At 48.9% G+C, this 24,170-nt stretch overlaps 1 protein-coding gene across 11 annotated transcripts in view; it reads right to left on the bottom strand.

Moving 5' to 3' along the window:
* Nucleotides 1-18,068: 18,068 nt before the first annotated feature.
* Nucleotides 18,069-24,170, bottom strand: part of MARK3 (microtubule affinity regulating kinase 3) — a 109,198-nt gene continuing 103,096 nt past the window's right edge. For 4 of the 11 annotated variants that reach the window (XM_059915071.1, XM_059915074.1, XM_059915077.1 and 1 more), the window contains 3 exons: nt 23,104-23,130; nt 21,770-21,814; nt 18,069-18,613 (listed from right to left, as the gene is read on the bottom strand). In XM_059915071.1, the coding sequence (XP_059771054.1) occupies nt 18,268-18,613; nt 21,770-21,814; nt 23,104-23,130 (418 nt within the window). In that variant the 3' untranslated portion in view covers nt 18,069-18,267. The remainder of the gene's footprint in view (nt 18,614-21,769; nt 21,815-23,103; nt 23,131-24,170) is intronic. The other 7 variants (XM_059915076.1, XM_059915081.1, XM_059915082.1 and 4 more) reach the window with 3 other exon arrangements.

Below are 24,170 nucleotides of genomic sequence, written 5' to 3'. Positions count from 1 at the left end.
GCCAGCTCCTCAGCTCTGCGGACAGCCTGTGCTGCCACCTGCTGGCCAGGGCCGCCTCTGTCCTCCCGTTCCTCAACCCCAGCAGGGTCTGCGATGCCCACCTCCCCACGCATCAGCCACACAGTCCTCCTGAGGTTATCCTGCAAGTGGGAGAAGCCAGGTGTGGCCTCTGTGCCCTGGACTGGGCAGTCTTGCCCACTAAGGATTGTGGGCGCTCACGTCCCAGGGGCAGCTTGTCAAGCCAGACCCCGAGGCCCAGGACAAGCAGGTTGGTGGGGCAGCAGTGGAGTAGGAGGTGCGCCCTGGCATCTGCCTCGGTGGCCAGGCTTGGTCTGAGGGGCCCATCCAGGCGGTGTCCAGGCTGGGGAGGGCTCTCAGGAGCCTTTGCCAGGGAAGGGGGCATGGGCCCAGAGGTTGGGTGAGTGAACACCTGGATAGGCTGAGCATAAGAGGGGATAGGCCCCCAGGTGCAGAAGACTGGCAGGGAAGGGGTCTCTGCACCCACTCTTGGGGTCCCTGACTGGCCTGGGGGCCAGAGGCCAGTTCTGGGCTGGCCCTGTTGCCATGAAGGTCCAGGTCAGGGGCACACATCAGGCAGGGGGCCCCTTTTCTCAGCCTCCTCCTCCAGCCACCGTCCCCCCACCGCCCCGCTCCAGCCAGTGTGGGCTGGGCCAGGCCAGACAGTACTTAGTAGACGGTAGAGTCTGGAGACTCAGGGTAAAAAGGGCTGCAGGAGCCCAGGAGGCGTGCGCCTCCTCTGTGAAGGCCTCGCCCTGCAGAGAAGGGAGGCTGCGGGCAGCTCAGGAGAGAGCGGGAGCAGTGGGAGGCCTCCCCCAGCTGGTCCAGGAGCTGCCCAGTCTGGCTGTGTCACTACCATCCGAGGGGCCAGCAGGGTTCCTGGCCCGTCTGCCTGCGCCCACCCCGGGGCCCTTGCCCGTGCTCCCTCCAGCTGAAGGACCTCCTGCTTGCTCAGGCCCCCTCACCACCGCCTGGACTGAGCCCGGGGTGCAGGCTCAGGAATGACTGTCCCGGAGCCACCCTCCCGTGTGCACGGGTACCTGAGGTCCCTGGTCAGGCAGGCATGTCACTTCCTGATACAGAGAATGTTCCAACACTTCCCTTTCACCACCTGCGCAGGCCTCTCAGGGCTTGGCGCAGGGAAGCTAGCTCCCTCAGACTGGCCTAAGCCTCGCCCTCCTGCCCTTGCCCGCAGCTGGGGTGGGGCACACCCAGCACCGGGGCTCTCGGAAACCTGGTCAAGCGAGCAGGGCGGGCACAGCTCGCCGGGACCCTGGGGGGAAGCGTCTTCCACAGGCTCAGAGCTACGCCGTCTCAAACCGACTGCTGCTCCCCTAGGCCGCTTGTTTTCCTCCCCACCGTTTTCCCTCTGCCTCACTTTTACTTCTCACTTTCTCATTTATCTTACCTGGCTGTATCGAATGCACGCTTGTAAGCTGTAAGCTGCATTAATTCTTTTTTAGGACAAGACAGAGCTGACTATACACTCAGCAAGGGCACCTCTGCTCAGCAGTCCATGGACCCTTCAGCCACAGTCCCTACAACCTCTCCCCCTTTCCTCTGGATTCAAGAGACCTCTAAACAGGGTGGTTTTAATTTTCCTGAAACCATGGTCAAACATGGAAGGTCTAAGAAATGCCCCACCACACACTCGTATTCGCTCGCTGTCTCGGCGGAGGGCACCGATCAGCGCCAATGAGAGCATCACACCTGCGGCGCAGCCAGGGCCCAGCCAAGAAACTTCTCCACCGACAGCCGGTCCGCGGGAGGAGGGGGAGCGGTCCCTGGGTACTGCCGGGCGCTCAGCACTGTCACCAGCCTCCAACCTCTAGATGCCAGCAGTATTACCCACCCCGACTGCGACAATGGAAAGAAAATGTCTCTAGCATTGCCAAATATCCCCGGGGGGGGCCAAATTGGCCCTCAGCTGCTTCAAGAACCATTGCCTTACAGAGATAATGAAGAGATGCAGTCACTTAGAACAGGGAAGAGCTGGTCAGGACTCCAACAATAAAGGGTTGTTAAAAAACCAGGCCACCTCCCTCCCTCGATGTGGTGCCACGCAGGCATCGACAGCAACGTGGAGAGCTCAGTGAGACGGTGGTGACATGATTAAAAAAAGCAGAAGCGTAAAAGCAGATTATAAAACAGCTTGTACTCTTGGGATCCCACACAGAACACGTATGGAAAAATCCTGAGCAGCAGTAGTCAGCTGTGGGTGGTGGGGTAACAGGTGATTTCCTTCTTTATACTTTATTTTCCAAATTTCCTACAGTGAACACATATTACTTACATAAATAGCTGAAACAAATTCTTTTTTTGAGTGGTTTAAAAAAAACACTGTAATGTGTCCCAGTTGGTAGGAGACCACTGAGGCTGCAGGGCTTCACCGCCACCACCCCCATTTGCTCTGGGCGAGCCTCTCCCCACCCCTGGGGCGGAAACAGAACTGGCTCAGGGGTCAGCACCAGTGAGCCCACCCAGTTCCAAGTCCTGGGCTCTTTTCACTGCTCTTTGACTTTTCAGAACATCTTCGACGTCCAGTGTGCAGGACCTGCTGCTCTTATTGGTAGCTGAACTGGTGGCAGTTGCCTGGAAGGTCCTTCATGCTGCATTTCTACTTGGAGCGGCTTGGTGCCTACACCAAAGCCCCATAAAGCACCCTTGGGGGCACACATGTACTCACTCCACAGGTAACAAAGGAAAACGATCTTTTCATTGGCAAGAAGTCATCTTGCTGCCTGTGAGGTTTCCAATGAACAGGGGACAGAATTTCAGCTTGGAGAAGCAAGGCTTTTTGACACTGCTAAGGGTTGAGGCTTTTCACATGTGAACTGGATGACAAAAATCCCAGTTCCGGGCTTCCCTGGTGGCGCAGTGGTTGAGAATCCGCCTGCCAATGCAGGGGACACGGGTTCGAGCCCTGGTCTGGGAAGATCCCACATGCCGCGGAGCAACTGGGCCCGTGAGCCACAACTACTGAGCCTGCGCATCTGGAGCCCGTGCTCTGCAACAAGAGAGGCCCGCGCATCGCCATGAAGAGTGGCCCCTGCTTGCCGCAACTAGAGAAAGCCCTCGCACGGAAACGAAGACCCAACACAGCCAAAAATAAATAATAAATAAATAATTAAAAAAAAAAATCCCAGTTCCCAAGTCTGGCTAGAGGCTTTCTGCAGGGATCCATTGCCAGCATCTGGACTCTCTCTACCTTTCTCCCCAAATCTGTCTTTGTATAGCTGGTTCTGCTTTGCTAAAGACACAGAGAAGTGAAGATGTTCTGCTTGGTTTCAGAAGTTCTAACTTTCACACCTTTCTCAGAGTTGGGGTCTTGTCAAAATCTAAGGCTCAACCTAAAGAATTAAGCTTAACACCCAGAAAAGTTAAGAGTACTCCTTCCAGCCCCTCCTGTTGCTGATAAATCTCTGCATTCTCCTCTTCTGCTTTCGTAGCAAAACCCTGGCTTTGAGCCTGGCATGCAACTGCCCAGCTAGAGGAGCACATTTCCAAGACGCTCTTGCAGCATCCGTGGCTGCAGGGAAAACGCTTCAGAGGTCACCTCGGACAAGGGGCACCCAAGCCCGGCGGGTGGAACACCCTCGCGTATTTAACCTGGTGCACACGGGTGACAGCCAGTATCACTCCTGACCTGGCAATGGGGACTGGGGCGGGGTCCTGCCTGGCCACACACTCATCCCACTGCAATGCCAGGCCTGGCTTGGTGCCTGCTGGTCCAGGAATTCAGTTGGAACTGAGACCAATGGCTCTAGAAACAGCCTGGCTTTGGGCCCCTCCCAGCCAGCGTGCACTCAGTCAAGATGGGACACACATGACCAGAGACTGACGGCAGTGGCATCAACACCCCCAGACTTGTTCCCATCTGCCACCTCGGTCCAACCCGGGGCTCCCTTCTGCACGTCTGCACTCTGCCTGCGATGCACCTTCCTAGTCCCACTCAGTGTTCTCCTTATTTCAACCCCCTCGTCGAAGGATACCAAGCTGGGCGTCATGCTCGCTCTTAAGGGTCACATCTCGTGGGGGAGCCCAGACACCCCTGAGCAGAAGTGTGGGAGAGCACTTCTCTCATGGGGTTCACAGGCGGACTTTATCAATCCCTGAACAGAGGTAGCGGGCGAGCACCTTTCTCAGTGGGCTTACGAATCTCTCTCAGGAAGTGTTGGGGCTGCACACCTTCCTTCCTATCCTGGATTCCTCTTATATCCTCCTCTCCTGACTTCTTGGACTGTCTATTGGTCCTTGAGCCTCCTTGGAGGCCCCTGGCTCTATTTGTTTCTCTTTCTTTTGTTTCAGTGATAAAGTTAATCTGTTCAGTTGGCTCAGGGCCTAGGTCTCCTCCCTCCATCTCTGAAGGATTTAGGCCCTGGGACTCTTGTTCCTTTCCTTGACTAATCCAAGGGGCATCCTCAGGCTAACCAACCTGGCAGATTTCAGGTTGGCTGGTGGCTCTCAGGGACCCCACTGTCGACACTGGGAGAATGCCAGGACAAATAACTACCATCTGGCCAGGATCAATCAGACCCCCGTCATGTCAAGACATCCCAATAAAAAATGGGGGCAACTACAAGCATCCCGAAGGACTCCCCGCTAGGATGCATATTAGCTAATTGGGGAGAACTTAGGATGGTTTAAGAAAAAAACAAATTAATTTTCTTTTGCAATACTGCATGGCCCCAGTACGAACTAGGGGACCAAGAGATCTGGCAAAAAAAATTGGGTCATTAAATTATAATCCATCTTGCAGCTGGACTTATTTTGCAAAAGGAAAGGGACTTCCCTGGTGGCGCAGTGGTTAAGAATCTGCTTGCCAGTGCAGGGAACACAGGTTCGAGCCCTGGTCCGGGAAGATCCCACATGCTGCGGAGCAAGTAAGCCCGTGCGCCCCAACTACTGAGCCTGAGCTCTAGAGCCTGCAAGCTGCAAGTACTGAAGCCCATGCGCCTAGAGCCTGAGCTCCACAACAAGCCAAGCCACTGCAATGAGAAGCCTGCGCACTGCAACGAAGAGTAGCCCCCGCTCACCGCAACTAGAGAAAAGCCCACACGCAGCAACGAAGACCCAACGCAGCCAAAAATAATAAAATAAAAATTTATTAAAAAAAAAAAAAAAGAAAGGTAAATGGAGGGGAAGTGCCATCCATCCAAACGTTCTTGACCCTTTTCCATAATCCAGGTCTGAAGAACTCCTGCTGGGTGCGCCTGGCTCACACCCCTTTCCAAGTGCCTTCTTCCCCCACGGGAGCCCGATGTTTTAGATGATCCCTTATGAGTCCACTTCCCTGGGGTCCACAACCAGGAACTCCTACCTCCCCCAATTCTGAGAGGCCACAGTCTTCCAGACCATTTACCCCTAATGCCCCATCTGGGGAGCTGGAGACCCCAGACCCCCATAAATCAGGCTCATGGATTTGGCGTTTGGAATATTTAACAATACAGATAGGGTTGAAGAGACAAAAAGGATTCAGGGACAACAGCAAAAAGCACAGTTACTGGCAGAGGCCCTAACCCCTGCACCATCTCAGGGTTTCCCACCCTTGCGAAGATCCGTGGTGAGGACAGGATCCAGGAAGCCTGGATCAGAGCCACTGTCTCACTGAGAAAGGATCTGTTTTAAGTGTGGACAAGAGGGCCACTGGAAGAACGAATGCTCCCTGTATGGGAAAAGTCCACCAGGACCCTGCACAATAGATCAAGAGGGCCACTGGAAGTGGGACTGCCCCCAGTCCCGAAGGGGACTACGGGCTCTCAAACCAATGATGGCTGAGAGGACCAAAGACTGACAGGGCCGGGGACCCGGGGCCCTCCCCAGCTCCCCACTGACACATGGTCATTTCTCCGGAGGAGCTTTGGGTAACCCTTGGCGTGGCAGGTAGGAAAGGTATTTTCTTAGTAGATATGGAGACTGCCTACTCCGTGCTGATTTCCCTGGACCCCAGTCCTCCTAACCCTGTAAGACAACGGGGGTTGACGGAAAGCCCAAAACGAAGTGCTGCTCGTGCCTGAGCGCCCCATTCCCTTGTTGGGAAATGGACTTGCTCACTAAATTCCAGGCATCCACCAAGAAAAACAATTACTCTTGGCCAGGGGAGCATGCTTCAGTCCCAAGTGAGAGGAGGTCTCCATTCCACCCCATCTAAGTTTTAAAACTATGGGCTGTTAAACTCGTTCACAGTGCTAGAACTAAAGGTTGCTTTCTTCTGCATTCCCCCGCTCCCAGACTCCCAATATCACTTTTCCTTTGAGTGGGTAAATCCGGACACTGTAATGCCATGAATGCCTCCTCTGTGTGTGCTTATAAAATTCAAGCCGAGGGTGCCTACAGAAGAGGAATGGAATGAGTGAAAAAATTGGGCTAAAAACTGTCCAGCTATCTTTAAAAATGGGATCACATGAGGTTACAGGAAAGCCTCCTCAAAGGCCGGACTGAGAGCCATAATTAAAAAATTTCTTAAACCCAGGGAGGATCCCCAAAATTGTGTGTGAACAGATTACCAAAATGTGAGGCCACTGGTCTGACTAAACTAACCATACCTGATAGGAATTTCGGGGGAGGGCTTCTCCCCTAAGCTAAATAAGGAAAAGTAAAACATTCCAACATAGGTGAATGGGTATATCAGCCCTTCAATATCACTGAGGTAGCCACCCAATTCTTTAAAAGAACAAACAAAAAAATGTCCTTGTCTTACAAATCAAGTCTTTACAGGAACAGAGGTGTGGCTCCAAAAATAATCCAAAATCCACCAATCCTTTTACCACTCCCAAAACCTTCCCTATTTATCTTAAGAGGCTTGTAAGTATTAAACAAAGGGGAAACCTAGGAGGAACTTGCCTATGCCTGTGAGATGCAAATGTCCTACTAGGAACCCTCGTCTCTGCCATCTTTTTTTTTAAAGGAGTTTTCGATGTTTTTAAAGTCTTTATTGAATTTGTTACAATATCGCTTCTGTTTTTTATGTTTTCATTTTTTGGCCGCAAGGCATATGGGATCTTAGCTCCCCGACCAGGGATCGAACCCGCACCCTCTGCGTTGGAAGGTGAAGTCATGACCACTGGACAACCAGGGAAGTCCCTCTGCCATCTTTTTAAAATGCAAATTTTGAAAAGGGGCATAAATAATTTGGAACTTGCCAAGCACAAATAAAAATCTTAAACACCTTCCATAAATATTAGTAGAAAGGGTTTAGCCATCTAGATAAGTGAGCTTGATTTGTTCCATATACTAGAAACCCAATTTTAATCCAACCTCTTTGCAGACTGATGGATTTTACATTGCTGTACCTGACTCATGGCTGAAATTTGGAATGGGAACTACGAGGCCTCTGTGTTTGTTTGTGTTCATTTGTATTTGTATGTGTGTTGTAGATGTATGGTATTGCCAAAAATTAATTCATAAAAGAGCTCTATTTAATTGACTTAAAGGAAATTACGCATTTATATAAATGCTCAGAAATAGAAAATAATCTGGCCAGGATGAATTTCAGGTTCATGTCATCTGGAAAATATTTAGTACTAAACTGATATCTGGTATTGAAGGTGGCTTAAGCTTGTTGGTTTAGTATAGACATGTCTTTAGAGTCATCAATGTTAAGTATAATACTTCTGTTGACCCTAGGTTTACTAGACCTTATATCTATTGCAAATTTGTCAGCAAGAAAAATAACTCAATGTGGAGAAAACAAAACTTAAGATACGTGTTTTCAGTAAAAGGTGTGAGGAATGAAAAAAATACTGAAAAGAGTTATGCACGAGGGTTTTCTAAGATTGGATTTAATTTAGTTGGGTAAATGGATTTTGTTGGGAGTAAGCTAAGGTAAGACTTGAATTTGGTTTTTCTTTCTGTTAAGAGAACAAAGTTTTCTTGGAATGCCGTTTTTGATAACAGATTGTCTTTAAGTGATCTGTATTTGTTTTTGAGACCTCTTGTAACTTTGGTTAAGACATTAGTATTGTCTCACAGAGACCGATGATCTTACTTGATCAAGTGTTTTAATTAAAACTTTTTGACAAACTCCCCAGATTCAAATTTTAATCAAAGTTCTTTTGACTTTCAGCTAACTTTGGGATGCTTTAGAGGGCTCCTGAGGCATCTCAGAGAGAAATATTTAACTAGTATTATTTATTTTATTTAAAAAAAAATATTTATTGATTTATTTGGCTGCGTTGGGTCTTAGTTGAGGTATGTGGGATCTTTCGTTGTAGCACAGGCTTCTTTCTAGTTGTGTTGGGTGGGCTCCAGGGTGCACAGGCTCAGTAGGTGCAATGTGCAGGCTTAGTTGCCCCGCGGCATGTGGGATCTTAGTTCCCCGACCAGGGATCGAACCCACGTCCCTTGCATTGGAAGGCAGATTCTTAACCGCTGGACCACCAGGGAAGTCCCAAACTAGTATTATTTAGTATGCTGAATTACATAGAAAGCATTCTCACACGAGCCATAAAGCTACTTAAAATACACTGTATGGATGAATGTTATTAATATAGACATTCTAAAAATTACATAAAGTTTCTAAAATTTGGGTATGTCCTGGAATAAGGCTAGAGTTCTAGTTGTTACCTTAAAATGTTGTTATGTCACAACAGTAACCAAGCTTCTTTATCAATTACACTGTAATCAGATGCTTAACCATGCCTTTTAAGTCTTTTGTTGTTGTTGTTGTTAATATTTATTTATTTATTTGGTTGCGCCGGGTCTTTGTTGTGGCAGGCGGGCTCCTTAGTTGCGGCATGTGTGCGGGATGTAGTTCCCTGACCAGGGATCGAACCTGGGTCCCCTGCATTGGGAGCACAGAGTCTTAACCACTGCGTCACCAGGGAAGTCCCGCCTTTTAAGTCTTTTGTCATTTACAGAGTTATTGTACTCTGATGCTGTTACAAAAGTGCTTCATCTTCAAAAAGATTCATAGCAAGGCTAGGGAAGCAGTTACCACAGTTCCACATCAAGATGATGGCTATGCGAGGATTCCTGCCCATACCAACTCAAAGCAAGAAGCTGTCCCCCACCCCCCCACCCCTGGGACCCCCTAGATCAGGCATCTAGAGATTTTTACTCCCTGACAGGCAGGGTCAATGACCCTACTCAGCCCTGAAGCAGCTACAGAAGGCAGACCATCGCCCCTCTGCTTCCCATAAGATTATGGGAGTAAAATCTCTGAGGGGGGAATGAGACAGGAAGGGGGCCAGACACAACCTTTAAAAGAATGACACAGCCCGAGGACACGACATAAACTGATTAGAACCAAATTGGTCCAAGATGGCGGAAGAGTCAACTTCCACTAGACCCTGAGCTTCAGTATACACTCATTGGAACACATAAGGAAGCTAAATGACACACCTACAGGTGCCATGACAGTTCCATAAAGGTAAAAAAGTGGGCAGTGGCCCAATTCCTGGAAATCCCCACCCCTTCCCACAAATAGCTGGAATACTCCTCCCACTCGTTAGCCTATGAAATTACCCACCACTATAAAAACTGACAACCCCATATCCTGGTGCCTCTTTCATCTTTCGAGATGGCTCACACTCTGTCTATGGAGTACTTATCTCCCTGAATAAACCTTTCTCTCTTTTAAACAAACAAGCAAAACCAGGAAGGACCTCAGCCCTCACCCGTCCTTCTCCTTGTCCCCATCATGCAATGGTTTCACTGTGAATCTCCAGAGAACACTGGCTATGGGGTCAGGCTTTGGGTTTTTCCCCATTCATCCCATCTCACCCAAACTGGGCTGCTCCTATTTCTCGTTAGGGTGGTCTGTGTTAATATCAATACACGCCCAGGTTACTACACCATTTAGCAAATAAACAAAACTATCAAATTTTCACTGGAGTGAAAAGTCTAGTTTTGTCAATACTTTTGACCCACCAACTGCCCAACACATTAAGTAGCGCTACAATTTCAAAAAAGAATAAAGGTGGTCCGTGCTCATCCATACTTGAAATTGTCGACTCTGCTTGACAGGGACCACCTGGGCTGCGCACCAGCAGTCACGGCGCCAGTGCCTGTCTTGGAGAGGAGATGCTGTGAGCAGAAGTCGGGACCAGAGGTCCCGCCTCCTCCTCCTTCCTCGAGACCAGACCAGAAAGGAGGATCCAGATGCTGATGGCTTTCCTCTATTCTCCAGCATCAAAGACATAGGATAACATGCCTTTGCTTTTCCAGTCCCATTCCAGTGTTTTGGTTCAATTCATTAATGCTATGATACTGGGAAACTCAACCCAGCAAAACGTGCCCTACACACCAAGCGAGGTCAAGACAAGAGGATGTCCTGCACAGCCTTTCAGGGTAACAGGAACTCCCACCCTCTACCCACAGGCTAAGTCGGTATGTGACAAGCCATGAGACAAGCCCATGCCAAGCCTCCAGAGCTCTAAGAAGGAGGGGAGAGGACCAGAGACACAAAGAGAAGCCAGGTGGGCTGAGGGTGAGAACGCTGAAGACTGGGGGCAGCAGGTGACAGCTGAGCTGGGTGCTGAAGGACAAGCAGAGACTGGCCTGGGGACCCGAGCCAAGTAGGGACCAGCACAGCAGCCCCCAGGCTGCACAGTGCATGCAGGGAATGGGGTGCGTCTGGGGCTGGAGGAGCAGCCCACAGCTCTGGTGTTGGGACATGGCTCTCAGGGGCACCCTCTACCAGAGGACTCCTGGTGCCACGCTAATGAACACAACCGCATATGCTCCTACTTCCCAGCTTATCTCCATGCAGAACACGCCTGCTCTGAGAAAGTATTCACACCTCCCCACGCCTGCTGGCAGTTCCCTCCCGAGAGAGGGAGGGCAAATCAGTGCAGACCTCGCTCTGGAAAGAGGTGGTGAGCCAGGTGCCCCACACTAGGATGCTTCCTTTCTGGTCCCCAGGACCTGGCTTCCCAGGGCAGCAGGGTCTCATTTGGTCTGGCAGCAGAACTCTCCCCCGAAGCCTGCCACATCACTGCCTAAGGAAGTGTTGGCCCTAAGTCCCCTTAACAGAACAGAGGTGCATTGTCTGAGACGTGCTTTATTGGGATGGCGACAAGAAAGCCTGTCCAGCAGCATGCCAGGCCCACCGCTGCCCTTACACGTCCCGAGCTGGAGATGGGATGGGCCCTCCGTGCCTGCCTTTGTACACACTACGCCCTCCTCTTCCACTGAGCAGACTTGTGGGGCTTCAGGCCATACCTGTCATCTCTACGTGCCTCCTCCACCCAGACTGGGCTTCCTGCTTGGCCCCGAGCCCTGGTGTTCCTTCATGCAGCGCTGGCCATACCAGGTTTCAAGGCTGTGTCTTTGTACTTCTTCCTGTGAGAACGTGCTTCTAGAGGACACGGGTTTTGCCTTATTTTTGGATCCCCAGAGCTCAGCACAGGGCCCTCCAGAGTAGCTGTCCCACCTTAAACCCCCCCAAGTATCAATGTCAATGAAGGAATATATGAACATAAAAACAATGATAGAAAGTCTTCACATCTTGTCCTGAAACATCTGAAAAGAACTGGGGCAGTTTAACTTAGAGAAGCAAAATTCAGGGATGGAATACAATTTTTATCTTCAAATACTTGAGCCTTGACTAGTTAAAGGCTAGTCAAGGAGAGCAGGAGAGATTCCCAGGGTGGTGCAGGAAGCTGCTGTGCATCTGGAAAACGCAGAACCAGCCCGAACTCCTTGCAGCCCTCTGGCACTGGAGGCACCCAGCAGAAACCAGAGAAGTTCCTGATGAGCAACTGCAGACTTCCCTTCTGTGTGAGGGACGATTCTGGCTTAAAATAACACTCAGAGATGGGTTAAGTGGGTGGGATGTAGAGGGAGCAGGAACGTACAAATGGCACAGGGGAAGAGCCGTGGTATGATCGGTCATCTCTTTTCTTGGTGACACCCCCAGGAAGGCCTCTACTCATCACCATAACTAGAAACCACAAGAATGAATATCCAGGGAGCTGGGAGAGGATGTGAGAACCTCAGAGTGTGCAACCACTCAGCCCCATCACACAAACAACCAAAAAAACAAAATAAATCAGCAAGGTGACCAAACCAACGCCGATGGCATCAGAAGTGCCCAACACGGCCCCCAGTCTCCCCTACCCTCACCCCAAGAGATCCAGGTCGTCTCGGCAAGCGTGGTCTGGCCTCCACCCCAAGGTGACCCTGCTCTGTAGGAGGCTCCTGCGCATGACAAAGAGTCAGAGAGGGGGCCACCGTTAACACACAAGCGAATCTGACGGACCACCTGATTGAACACAGCTCACACGCACTGCCGACCCTCAGGTCGCTACTCTTTCAGCAGTCTGAAATCCAAATGCTACACTGACCGAGCGATTCTTTGTGGCGTGGGACGGAGTACGGCACTAAGCCAAGTGTTTCAACTTGCAGTTTCACATCTGATGGCAAATGTCATGCGATGCGGGGCCTCCTCCTGTATGTCCCAGGAACTTGCACGGTCTGAGCCCCACTTGAGCTGAATGACACCATATGGGCATCGGTTATACAGGCAGCTGGGTGAAGAGTACAGTGCACCGGTCACCTGGACTGCGGGCTCCATTCTCAGCCCACCTCTGGGCCTCGTCTATAAAACACGAAAGGCTCGGAGAGCTGCCGGACACCAAGGAGGATGGGCCTTGTACAAACCAAACATGGCTTCCCACAGCTGCTGCCTGTTTCAGCCTGGGCCGTCGGGGGACAGGCAGCCACAGGGGAAACTCATGAACAGCTGCCTCGTGCTTTCCAGATCTCTCCTGCTTGCGCTCCATCATCATCCTGAGCCTCATCACTCAATGAATACTTATTTTGTGCTGTGTACCAGGCACTACTCTAGGTACTTGGGTTACATGAAAAAAAAGGGCTTACGTTCTAGTAAGGGCAGGAGACGAGAGACAGAATAAATCTGTAAATGAGGCTGACGGTCAGGGCGGCAGGAGCAGCAGACGGTGAGAGGACAGAGCTGGGCAAGCAGGCCCGGAGAGGCCAGGGCCGGCCTCGGTGGAGGCGGCGCTGTCGGCTTCCTGTCTGCACGCTCACACCAGGCCTGCTGCTTCTCCCCGTCCTCTGCGGACACTGGCAAAGGCTTGGGGCCAGCAAGGTGGTGGCACAGGCCCGTCAACTTTCCGAACAGCAGGCTCTGAGCCCAGAACTCTACACTTTAGACACTGGGGGAATGTCCTTATGAAGTCTCTGCTGGCAGGGCAGTGTCCCCCCGAGAGCCAGAGTGTGCAGTTCAAGGACTTCTGCGCCTTGGGCAAGCCGGGAGGGAAGGGAAGAGGACCGGCTGGTGTTCTTCTTTACAAAGACCTGCGCCTGTGCGCGCTGCCGTCTTCCAGACACCTGCCAGGCGCCCTGCTCTGCCCTGGCCGTCTGGTGGACCCTGCCAACAACCCAGAGTGAGATACTCTTACAACATGCTGACCTTCTGAGGAGGAAACCTGAGGTTCAGAAGCTGGAATCTGGACACCAGGCTGCCCAGGTCAAGTGCGTACACCTCTAGGCCACGCTGCCCAATTCACTTTTAAACAGGGCTCTGAGTCTGCCTGGAGGGAATCCCGAGGTCCTGCTTCAGCATCCGCCCTGCCCCGGCCTTCCTGGGCGCGCAGCCCCTGCTGCAGCAACTAGCAGGGACTGGCTCAGCGCCCCCGCTGTGGCCAGGGACTCCCCTACTGCCAGAGGACCTTGAGTTCACAAAGGCCTCCTCGCAATGCCCACCCTGCTATCTGTTCTGGGCCCTAAAGCCACCCCTGAGAGTCTGGCCCAAACACAAAGAAAGGTCTTGGACTCTCCCACCACAACCCACTCTCCACACACATCACATCTCCTCCTCACCAGGTGAGCTCCCTTCCCTGGGGACGTAAGTCTGGCCCAGATGTCCTGCTTGTGCTTTTTTTTTTTTTTTCCTGCCGTGCCACACAGCTTGTGGGATCTCAGTTCCCCAACCAGGGACCGAACCCGGGTCCTCGGCCGTGAGAGCGTGGAGTCCTAACCACGGGACCGCCAGGGACGTCCCCCTTTCTGACTGCTGAGGGCTGTGATGCTGCTCTGTCACATACCCCCCAACCTCACCAGTGGCCGGGCAGCCACCCTGGGACGCCGCCGCACCACGCAGCGAGCCCTGCCTGTGAGGAAGCGCCACCTCTGGCTGGCTTCTGGTCTCTCTGCGTGGCAAACCAAGACCAACTCACGAAGCTGCTGGATTCTGGCCTCCTCGATGACTGGCAAGGACACCCGGGGTCTGCGCTCGGGGAGAGTCACACCTGGACTCACCTGTGCACTGTCAGGACACCTGCAAGGCATGTCACCCTCTTTACGTCGCTCCCTTCAAAGGCAACCATTTCCCTCCCCATTCAAAAGTGGCTGCTGAGCTGTCTAAAGGATCCCATGGCAAGTTAGTAATAAAAACAAAAAACAACCCAACAACAAAAACCAAAAAAAGCAAAGTTCTGAACCCTCTGATCCAAGCCCTTCCTCATTGCTGCTGCCCCTCTTGCCTGAGCCCGACCAGAAGAGAGAGCACTTCACAGGCATGCCTCCCACGCCCGTGTCTCCCTGCTGCTGCTCGCGGAAGCCCCAGGTGCTCCGTGGAGCCCACGGTCACCAAGCGTCACTCACTGAGCAAGAACTGCTGGGAGAGGGTACTCCAGGGACAGTTTCCACGGCAACAGTAACTTGTTCATACCGCACATGGAGGGAGATTTTTCTTTTAAACATCGTTGTTCTCTAGACTTTTGGAGAAACATATGCTGTGGAAGCGATCACAGTTGTGCTTCTGAAAGTTAGTCATGTTTCTTAACAGTTTTCTGCACGGGTCTTCACTTTTAGAAACGGAAGGACAGCCTGAGAACAAGGCACGTCATTAAGAAACGTTGTCTTGGTTCCTCTGATTTGCCTGATCTAGATGAGAGGAAAGTCGACCTAACTGGAAGATAAGCCTTATTTTCAAGAGTAAGACAACACTCTGATTGTCAGGTAAATAAAACCAGTAGTACTGCCTCGCCAGGTACCTTACCTCACTTCTGAGGGATTCCAGGGAAGTAAATGAGGAAAAAAGTGTGGTTTTGTCTCAAGTAATCCAAGTACTCTAGAATATTCCCTTTCAAAATTCACCGTAGGGGACTTCCCTGGTGGTCCAGTGGTTAAGAACCTGCCTTCCAATGCAGGCGACGTGGGTTCGATCCCTGATTGGGGAACTAAGATCCCACGTGCCACGGGGCAACTAAGCCCACGTGCCACAACTACTGAGCCCATGAGCTCTGAAGCCCGCGTGCCACACTAGAGAGCCCGCGCTCTGGAGCATGTGCGCAGCTAGAGAGCCTGTGTGCCACAACTACTGAGCCTGTGTGTTTTGGAGCCCGTGTGCCACAACTGGAGAGAAGCCCACGTGCTGCAAAGAGCCTGTGTGCCGCAACAAAAGATCCCGCGTGCTGCAACTAAGACCCAATGCAGCCAAATAAAGTAAAAAAAATTCACTGTGTGAAGAATAAAAATGCCATATCCTGAGGACGTAGTATCTCAAGGAAGGACATGGGCCCCTCAGTAATGGATGAGATTTCATGTTTTAACCTCAGTAAAGGTAACACTACCTATGCTGCCACTAAACTCAAACCTTCATCAATAGAGCCTTTTACATACAACCAGTTCAGATGACTTCTGCAGGTGAATACTGGTACTACAAACACAGTTTCTCATTGGATCAGTAACATATTAAGATGCAGATATGGCTTATGACAAATAAGTAACCAAAAATAATATGAACATTTGTGTCTGTATAAAGAGTGGCCATTTCATTAGGGCATGTGGTAAACTAATTTCTCCTAAAGGAGTTTAACTTCTAGTATTCAATTTGTCCTTGAAAACATAAATATGGAAAACAATTTAAAACACGTCTAAGGCAAGAGGATCAGAAGAAACTCGGTGCAGCCACACCTTCGCTTGGCAGAGCTCCGCTTCACCCCCGCAGCTCCCGCAGGGCCATCTTGCACAGGAAGTCGTGCACACTGAGCTCTCGGAAAAGTGCATGCTGAAAGGGGATGGGTCTGGAGGAGAAAGAAAAATGCCTCAAGTGAAAAAAGGAGGGGACTTGTTTTGTTTTTTTTCCTGTAATCACAAAGGTTTGAAAGTACCAGTAAGGTGAAAATGACTGGCTCTATTGTTAGGTCAAAGGGCACTGACCGCTCCATCCTTCCCTGACCCTGGCTGGGGACCACAGGCCTGGCGCTCCTCCCACCACAAGGCTCTCCCGCCAGGCCCACCTCTTCTCCCCGTCCTCCCCAGGCACTGTCTCTGGGGCTCAGCACTGGTCCTCTCCTCTGCTCTGATGAGCTTCTCTCTCACTTGCTGAGGGTTCCTGGGGTCTCTCCTCAGTCTCCACCTGTGTGTAAAGGTACCTCAAACTCGATGTGTCCAAACCTGTTCTCCCACCCCCAAACTCTCCCACAACCCGTCCTGTTCCATGGGCAGCAACCCTCTCCTTTCTGCTGCTCCGACCAAAAACTAGACGGTCATCCTTGGCTTTTTCTCACTTACCCATTTCTAATCCAGGAGTAAATGCAGTTGACTCTTACTTCAAAACATACCCAGAATCCAACCACTGTCTCACCAGGGCAGCATCACCTCTGACCTAATTATGGCCGACAGCCTCCAAATGGCGTTTCTGGCTTCTCCTCACGCCCTGGGATGAATTCGCAACACAGCTGCCAGAACAAGCGTTTGAAAGCCTGAGGCCACTCTTCTTCTGTTTGAACCCCCCAGCTGCTCCCATCTCAGAGTAAAAACACATCTGCATCGCCTCCGTGGCCCAGTTGGCACCCTGACCAAACGCCCTCCACTCTGCTCCAGCTCGCTGGTGCGCTCCGGCCTTGGCCAGACGCTCTTCCGGGAGACGTGCGCGGATGCGTCCCTTGCAGCCACGCCGCTGCTCAAGCACCCCATCCCCACCCGAGCCCCAGGACCTCTGGAATGCCTGACCCTGCCCTGTGATGTTTTTCATGCCATTTACCACTTTGTTCCATACTAGATACTGTATATTGTTCACTGACTGCTCTCCTATTAGGACATATGCTTTAAGAGGCTAGGGATGTATCCCAAATACCCAAAACAGTGCTCTGCCTGTGGTAGACAGTAAGTATTTGTGACTGAGTGACTGTCCAGACTTTCATACTTGGACCACCACCGACAAACCCAGAACCCAAACAGCATACCAATTAATGTGATAATATCCCTGTGAGATTAAAGCATCAAACTGACTGATGAGTTCATTACCCTCTTTATGTAACCATGTAGGTGTTGGGAAAAGGCTGTTGAGTCTAATTCATGTACTGAACCACAAAGAACAGGAGAGGAAAATTACATACTTCATGGAGAACAAACCCAGAACTGCCAAGGCCTGGTGTTTCTCCACACGGGGGTGTGCCGGGGCTCCCGAGGCTGAGGCTGACGGCCACTCCCGACTCCCATCCTGCTCAGGTCACCAGGAGGGCCATCTTCTCCCTTTATTGCTTTTGGGGAAAAAATATGCTAGAAATCACAAAATGTTGGGATCCACACTAAGGAAAAAGTGGCCCAGCCTTCGTACACTTTCCATTTGCTTTTGTTCAACTTGGTGGTGGAGGCAGAAACACATACTTTCAAGTCACTGCCTTAATCTGAGTCTTAAATACAGTATTAGAAGACAATGCAAGATTTTACTGAGAAAAAGTGAATTTTTAATTATCTTGTGAATCTACTTAGAAAAACACACACAAGCAATGTTCACAACTATAAATTTAAACCTTTTGCACTAAAAAAAAACACGAAACAACAAACACAAAACCACAGGCATGAACTGTAAACCTGCATTAATCACCAACTAGTCTTAAAGTTAATTCTTAGTAGTAATTCAGTATTTTCCTCCTTGGCAATTTTAATGTTTTAGCACCAAATAATCTCCCACAGAGGTACTCGTAACAACTCTGGTTGCCAGTGTAAGGAGATGCTTCCGTAGCACTACTTCACACACACACCGTCCACTCTCACACCCGCACAGACAGGAGGCACGTGGAGATGGATGTCACACGCTGACTTTCAGGGCAATGGAAATAAGACAGAGGGCACACGTGTCACACGTCTTTAATGTAGTGCATTCGTAGAAAAAAGGCCAGCTTTCGCTCCCAGGCGTGCTCTCGTCCTTATATTTTAATATCATGATTTAGAAGATGCAGACGTTATTGCCTAAATATTATTCTATACATTTCCATCAGTGTTCAGGAAAACACTTTAAATTGCTACTTAATTTACACCATAATTACTGGGTTACAGCTTTAGCTCATTGGCAATTTTGGAAGCGATATTTTTGAAAGCTATGGACGTCCCTGATATCCGCTTAAACCGGACCCCGTTCAGAGACAGTCTTGGCAGCTTGCACACTTCCATCTCCCACTGCACGAGGCTCTCCGCGTGCCCGTCGCCGTGGACACAGAAGAGCAAGAAGCGCTCTCTCTGCTCGTAGTCACAGTTATTGGCGTCCAGCACTTTGCGGATTTCCCGCATCATGTCATTGGGATCCATGGAACTAGTGGTTTTCATGCTCCAGGTAAAGCGCAGGGAACGAGGTTTTGCTTCTTTGTTTTCCTCCTTTTGCTCAGCAGATACGTTGCGACTGAAAGGCACAGTGGCAGGTTTATTCTTAATTGCACAGGAAAACCCACCTTTTCTACTCTACCCAGCTCATGACCAACATCTTCGATACAGCATAATAAATGACTTCCACGCTTTTCCCGCATAGGCTCAAGGTTGGTAGTCTGTTCCTTTGCTAAGAAGTACTCACCTATTTCTCCACAACCCCCTTCCCGTCCCAATCATAAGCCACAGATGGAAAAAATCTACCAGGCCGAAAAATCTGCACCAGTCATCCGGTGAAAATTAAGAACGTAATTTGTTGAACAGAACCCTTGGGAGCAGGCAAAGCGGAGAGCGAGCGAGCACTTCTCCAGAGCCCAGCCCTCGCCATCCAGGCTGGCTGCCGGCGGCAAGGGGCCGCAGGGCCCTTCACAGCCCAGCTCAGGGGGGTGGCGGCGGCAGCCCAGCCAGCAGGTCCGCTTGGCCTGGCTGCTTCTCCTAGCACAACCTTTAAAGATCCGATTCATCATAACCTCCACTGTGACTGTTACTCAGGATAACCAGTGACTCAACGCAGCTGAAAATCGCTTTCCCGGCAAACGGCCCCAGATGCTGAGCACAGCTAGGGAAGGGGGTGGGCCGTTCTTAGTCCCCTACTACCACCTTAGCATTTTTCCTTCTACTTTGTTAATTTAAACTTCCAATTTCACAGTTAAAAAGAATTCTTAGATGACACTACCTTACTACTGAAATAGGAAAATGAAATGTTGAGGCTTACTCAAACTGTACAGATTCACAAGGTGTAGGCTGTGATCCCAGGCACGGCTCTCTCAGGAACTCCAACAGGCACCTACCATCTCACTGCTCTGCGGTACTTAATCATTACTGCCACAAACCGTTACTGACATTCTCAATTAGGAGGGTGAATACCTAACATGCTTGTGCATTAAAAACTCACAGTGTATATATGTTAAATACACTCAATCCTATGGCAAATTCATCAGAGCTGAGAGTGGGCCATAGGTTTTACTATGTATATAACTCTCCCTGTCATCCACCTGCTAACAGAATATTCAGTTTGGTTCACACCTACCAAAACTGTTTGAAAGCTTCCTAAGTATAAAATGCTGTTAAATACTAAATAGGTTACAAAAAAAAGCAAAAGCTCTCTAAGCTGGGGTCAGGGGAGGAAAGACTAAAACACAAGGAAACAGCAATAGCACAGGTAAGGCACGGGCAGTCAGCTAGAGTCCCAGAGAGGTGTAGCCCGCCTGACGGGAGGAGTGCAAGAGAAGGGAGGAGTGGAGCGCAGGGAAAGGCAGGGGGGAAGACGAGAAAACAGCTTCGGGGCGGGGCGGGGCGGGGCGGGGTGGGCAAGGGCATCTGAGAAGAGCTACGAAGAGCCCATGGGATTTCAACAACATGACTGAGGTGGGAGAAAGTGTGTGTCTAGAGCAGAGGAAATCTCTTAAGTGAAGGCAAGGAGGTATGGATAGCACAGAACATGTCGAGGGACCCACGGACTGGAGCTGAGGGCGCAGTTCCCCTCCCCACCCCCCTGCCGACAGCTGCTGCCCGTTTACTGAGCCCTTGATCCTCAGCACACCAGGAGGTGGGTTCTGTGAGTCCCTCCCAACTATGGCTGGGGAGACAAACTCAGGGCAGCTAGACTTGCTCAAGGGCAGGTTGGGGGATGCTGCCTGACTCTCACCCCGAACTTCTATATCAACTGAGGGATTTGTGTGGGGGGGAAACTGGGGCTGCTGAGGCCACACAGGGACTTGTATGGACATGGTCGGCCAGGCGATGGGGCCACTGCAGGTTTTCATTCAGGGTAGTCATATGATCAGAGCTGTGTTTTAGGAAGATCAGGAAGAGAGCAAATGGGCTAACAAGGACCTGAAACAGCAATGGTGGCAACTGGCATAAAAAAGGGCTTAAGTGGAAGAAATCTGGAGTCCTGAGACCATCTGGGACTCCCCCCGCCGCCATATCCATGCAATGACATGTACAGAAAATTTAAAAGCAAAACACTCAACTACATAATCATTCTTTTTTTTTGGCCGCACTGCACGGCTTGTGGGATCTTAGTTCCCTGATCAGGGGTTGAACCTGGGACCTAGTGAAAGCAGAGTCCTAACCACTGAATTCCCTACATAATCATTCTTAAAAAAAAAAAAAAAAAAAAAAAGACATCTAATTTGAAATATGAAAATTCTCCTAGGGAATTTCCTAGAGGTCCAGTGGTTAGGACTCGGCGCTTTCACTGCCAGGGCTGGGGTACAATCCCTGGTCTGGGAACTAAGATCCCACAAGCCACATGGCGCAGCCAAAAAAAAAAAATTCTCCTAAATATTCTGCTTTCATTCCTTGAGACTACAACTATGCCAAGAGTTCTCACCAGGTCGACAATGCTCCAGACTCCCAGACCTCACCTCGGGTCAGGAGAGCTCAGGCAGGAGGAATGCGTTTTTGTTTTTTTTTCTAATTACAAAAGGAAATTTATTTCAAAAGCATAAGGGAACATTTACATTTGAACAAAGGTATATACAGGTGTCTCGCAAAAGAAAACTAATCCATGGCATGAAGTTTTTTGTTCAAATTTTTGAAACAGAAATAACCTAAGTTGTGCACTATTGCCTTAGGAAAGGGAAGGGGAACAATGAGGTGGTAAAGGAAGGAACACAGTCAACTTAATATCAAACTTTAGAAAGTAAAGTCACTTCTGCTCAGCTTTGAGTTTACAAATATTAAAAAGAAAAAGAGAAAAAATTACACTTAATGTTCAAATTTATATAACTGTAGTCCCAAAACAGCATCTATACTTGAAATGGCTTTAGGCCACTGGCTGATCTGCCGCTGAGGTCCAGGCTACCTGGTCACAGTTTTCAAATGGCAATTCCACGTTCCTATGCCTAGGAATGCGTATTTTAATACCCAAACACCAGTGAGAACCCAGGTGGGGCTGGGACCCGAGGCTTCCACCAGCAGGTGGCTGCAGCACTCCAGCGCCCTCATGTGGCTGCCAGGTGCCGGCGGCAGCAGCAATGCTTCCTGACCACATACTGCTGGTGGCACTAAGCAATCCCACTTGGAGCAGGGATAGATGCAGAACGTTCAGAAAAGGGTGTTGCCTCTGCCGCAGAAATGAGGTAAATACCTATAAAATATTTTAAGTAAAAATCGTTTCCCTCACCTTGAGCCCTCATATCTCCCGTTCCTCTCATATTCAGTTGGAAGCCTCAATGAATAGAATGTAGAAGCACAGAGAAGTGGGAAAGAGAAAAGATATCTTACACACCAGTACATGACCAACCCAAATATAAACACAGACATCATAAAATGAACAGATCCAAAGCACTTTTTGGTCACCAGCTGAGCTTATTAAAACTCGTACTCTTGTAGGTGTGACTCTGCCAGAGGCCATCCCCATGTGTTCATGAAGGCCGTGCAGAAGGCTGGCTGCACACCTGCTTCACATACACAACAGGTATTCCTGCCCAGCTCTGGAATCTGCGCACACTCACGGCCTTCAACTGGAGGTATTCTTTTTAATCACTACCCAAACAAAGTATAGTGGGTTTCCAATTAAATAATCATGGAGTGGAGTTTCCCACAGGAAGAAAGCACTCTTCCCACGGTTTCTGATAAAGAGCTCACGTGAGCAAAGCCTCTCCGTGACCCACTGGTGGCCTCCACATAAACACCCACACCCTGGCCCTCCGGTGGGCTGAGAGGAGCAGGCACGGCGCGGCTGCAGCGGCAGCTCTTCCCCTCAAGCGTGTGTGCGTCCCGAGACAGCGAGCAACGCTTCTGGTCTCTTGAGCGTCACCACCAGAAAACTATCTACCTAGGAAGAATAACATTTACTACAGCGCTTTCAGTAAAAATGAGACATACTTTCTTCAGAGGTTGGTGGAAAGTGCCTTTTAGATACAATACTATTCACTCTTCAACTCTTGGAAAAGATTAAAACATTTCTGCTATACAGTTGCCCACGTCCGAATTTCTGAAAAACCCCAACAAATGAGGTTGTAGGTGCGAATTTTACATTTATTTCCAGTATCAGGATATTAGCTGATTTATCTGTCATTTTAAAGCCTTCTGCTAATGCAGTCCTTCATGAAATAAAAAACGACAGCTAACACAATTACCACTTACCGTTTGCATGCTTGAGGCTAATCATTAATTGCACATTGTTACTGAACATCTCATTCTTCAAACAGAAGCATGCTAAGTGTTATTAGTATGAAGACAGAATTATTTGGATGCTAAATAATTCTACCAAAGGAAGAAAATGCACAGAGCATGCGTAGGCCTCTTGTTACATGGGTGCCACAGTCCCTTTAAAAATGCCTGACAGAGTTAATCTCTTTCTTTCCAGCTTCCTTTCAAAGAAGTATTTAGTTCTCAGCAGAAAGTTTAGTGTTTAAGGAAAAAAAACAGGGCTAGAAAGCCAAACCTGATGTTAATTGCAGGAGCCATTTCAGGGTGAGGATTGAAAAAAAAATGTGTATATATAAATCCTACCTTTTGATAAACCTGAATGACATGTTTCTAAAAGAAATTAAGCCAAAAAAAAACATTAACAAAAATGAGTTGCACAAGTTAAATAGTCAATTACAGATAGAACAAAAAACAGCAAGTAAAACAGGGCTCCTCTCCTGTCCAATGAACAATGAAACAGCGACATTTGATGAAAAAGTAAAATTATCACAAATAATTGAGTATGTGATCTTTTAAACAGAAATATTAAAAAATCTGTACTTGTAAGAAAAAATTTAGCAGTAAACATTGACATTAACTATAATTAAATGTTTTAAGGTTCTTCAGATGGGTATACCTTAAGATAATAAAATTCAACATTTTGTGTTAAAGTCATTTGCAATGTACTAGAAATAAAATAACATTCCTCAACTTTCTTCAGAATATCTTATGAACAAAAATATCACCTTATACAGAAACATTAAAAATTTCATTATAAAAATATTTATCCATGAAGAGAATCATTACGTATTTCAGGAAGATGATTTAGACATTAACAGAATGTCTGTTACAGTGGTTTCGTATAAATCACTTTTTAAGAAAAAAAGTCATTGGAGGTTAGGTTTTTTTCCCTTCCAGTTTTTTTTTTTTTTTCCCTTCCAGTTTTGATATAACTGACATACAGCACTGTAATAAGTTATTGGGAGTTTAAAATGAAGTAGACTTTTCAGAGCTTTAGATATCAAAATGAATGAAAATTAAATGACAACAGTGGGGGGTTCATTTTTATGTTTTATGTAATAAACAGAAAGCTGTATTTAAAAGAAGTGACTCTGCTCGTTAAAAAAAAATTTAAGGAGATGCTTAGGTTGTGCTGAACAGAATTTGACAAAAGAAATTTCAAACTATGGCTCAGGCTTGTATGATCATGCAATAAGCATTCCTGGGTGAGTGTGAGCTGGGCTTGTCAAGCTATCTCTAAATCTCAGTTCTGAGACAGAGCAAGGAGGCACTCAAATGTACCTGAGGATTGACTGAATTAATAACTTCCTTCGTTGTTTTTTTCCCCTAATTTGGGATGACTTTTGCATTGCTTCAGATACCTACCAATT

Source organism: Balaenoptera ricei, chromosome 2 (assembly GCF_028023285.1).
Source record: "Balaenoptera ricei isolate mBalRic1 chromosome 2, mBalRic1.hap2, whole genome shotgun sequence".
Lineage (NCBI taxonomy): Eukaryota > Metazoa > Chordata > Mammalia > Artiodactyla > Balaenopteridae > Balaenoptera > Balaenoptera ricei.
Note: the sequence above shows the minus strand (reverse complement) of the source record. Positions and strands in the feature narration are given on the sequence as shown.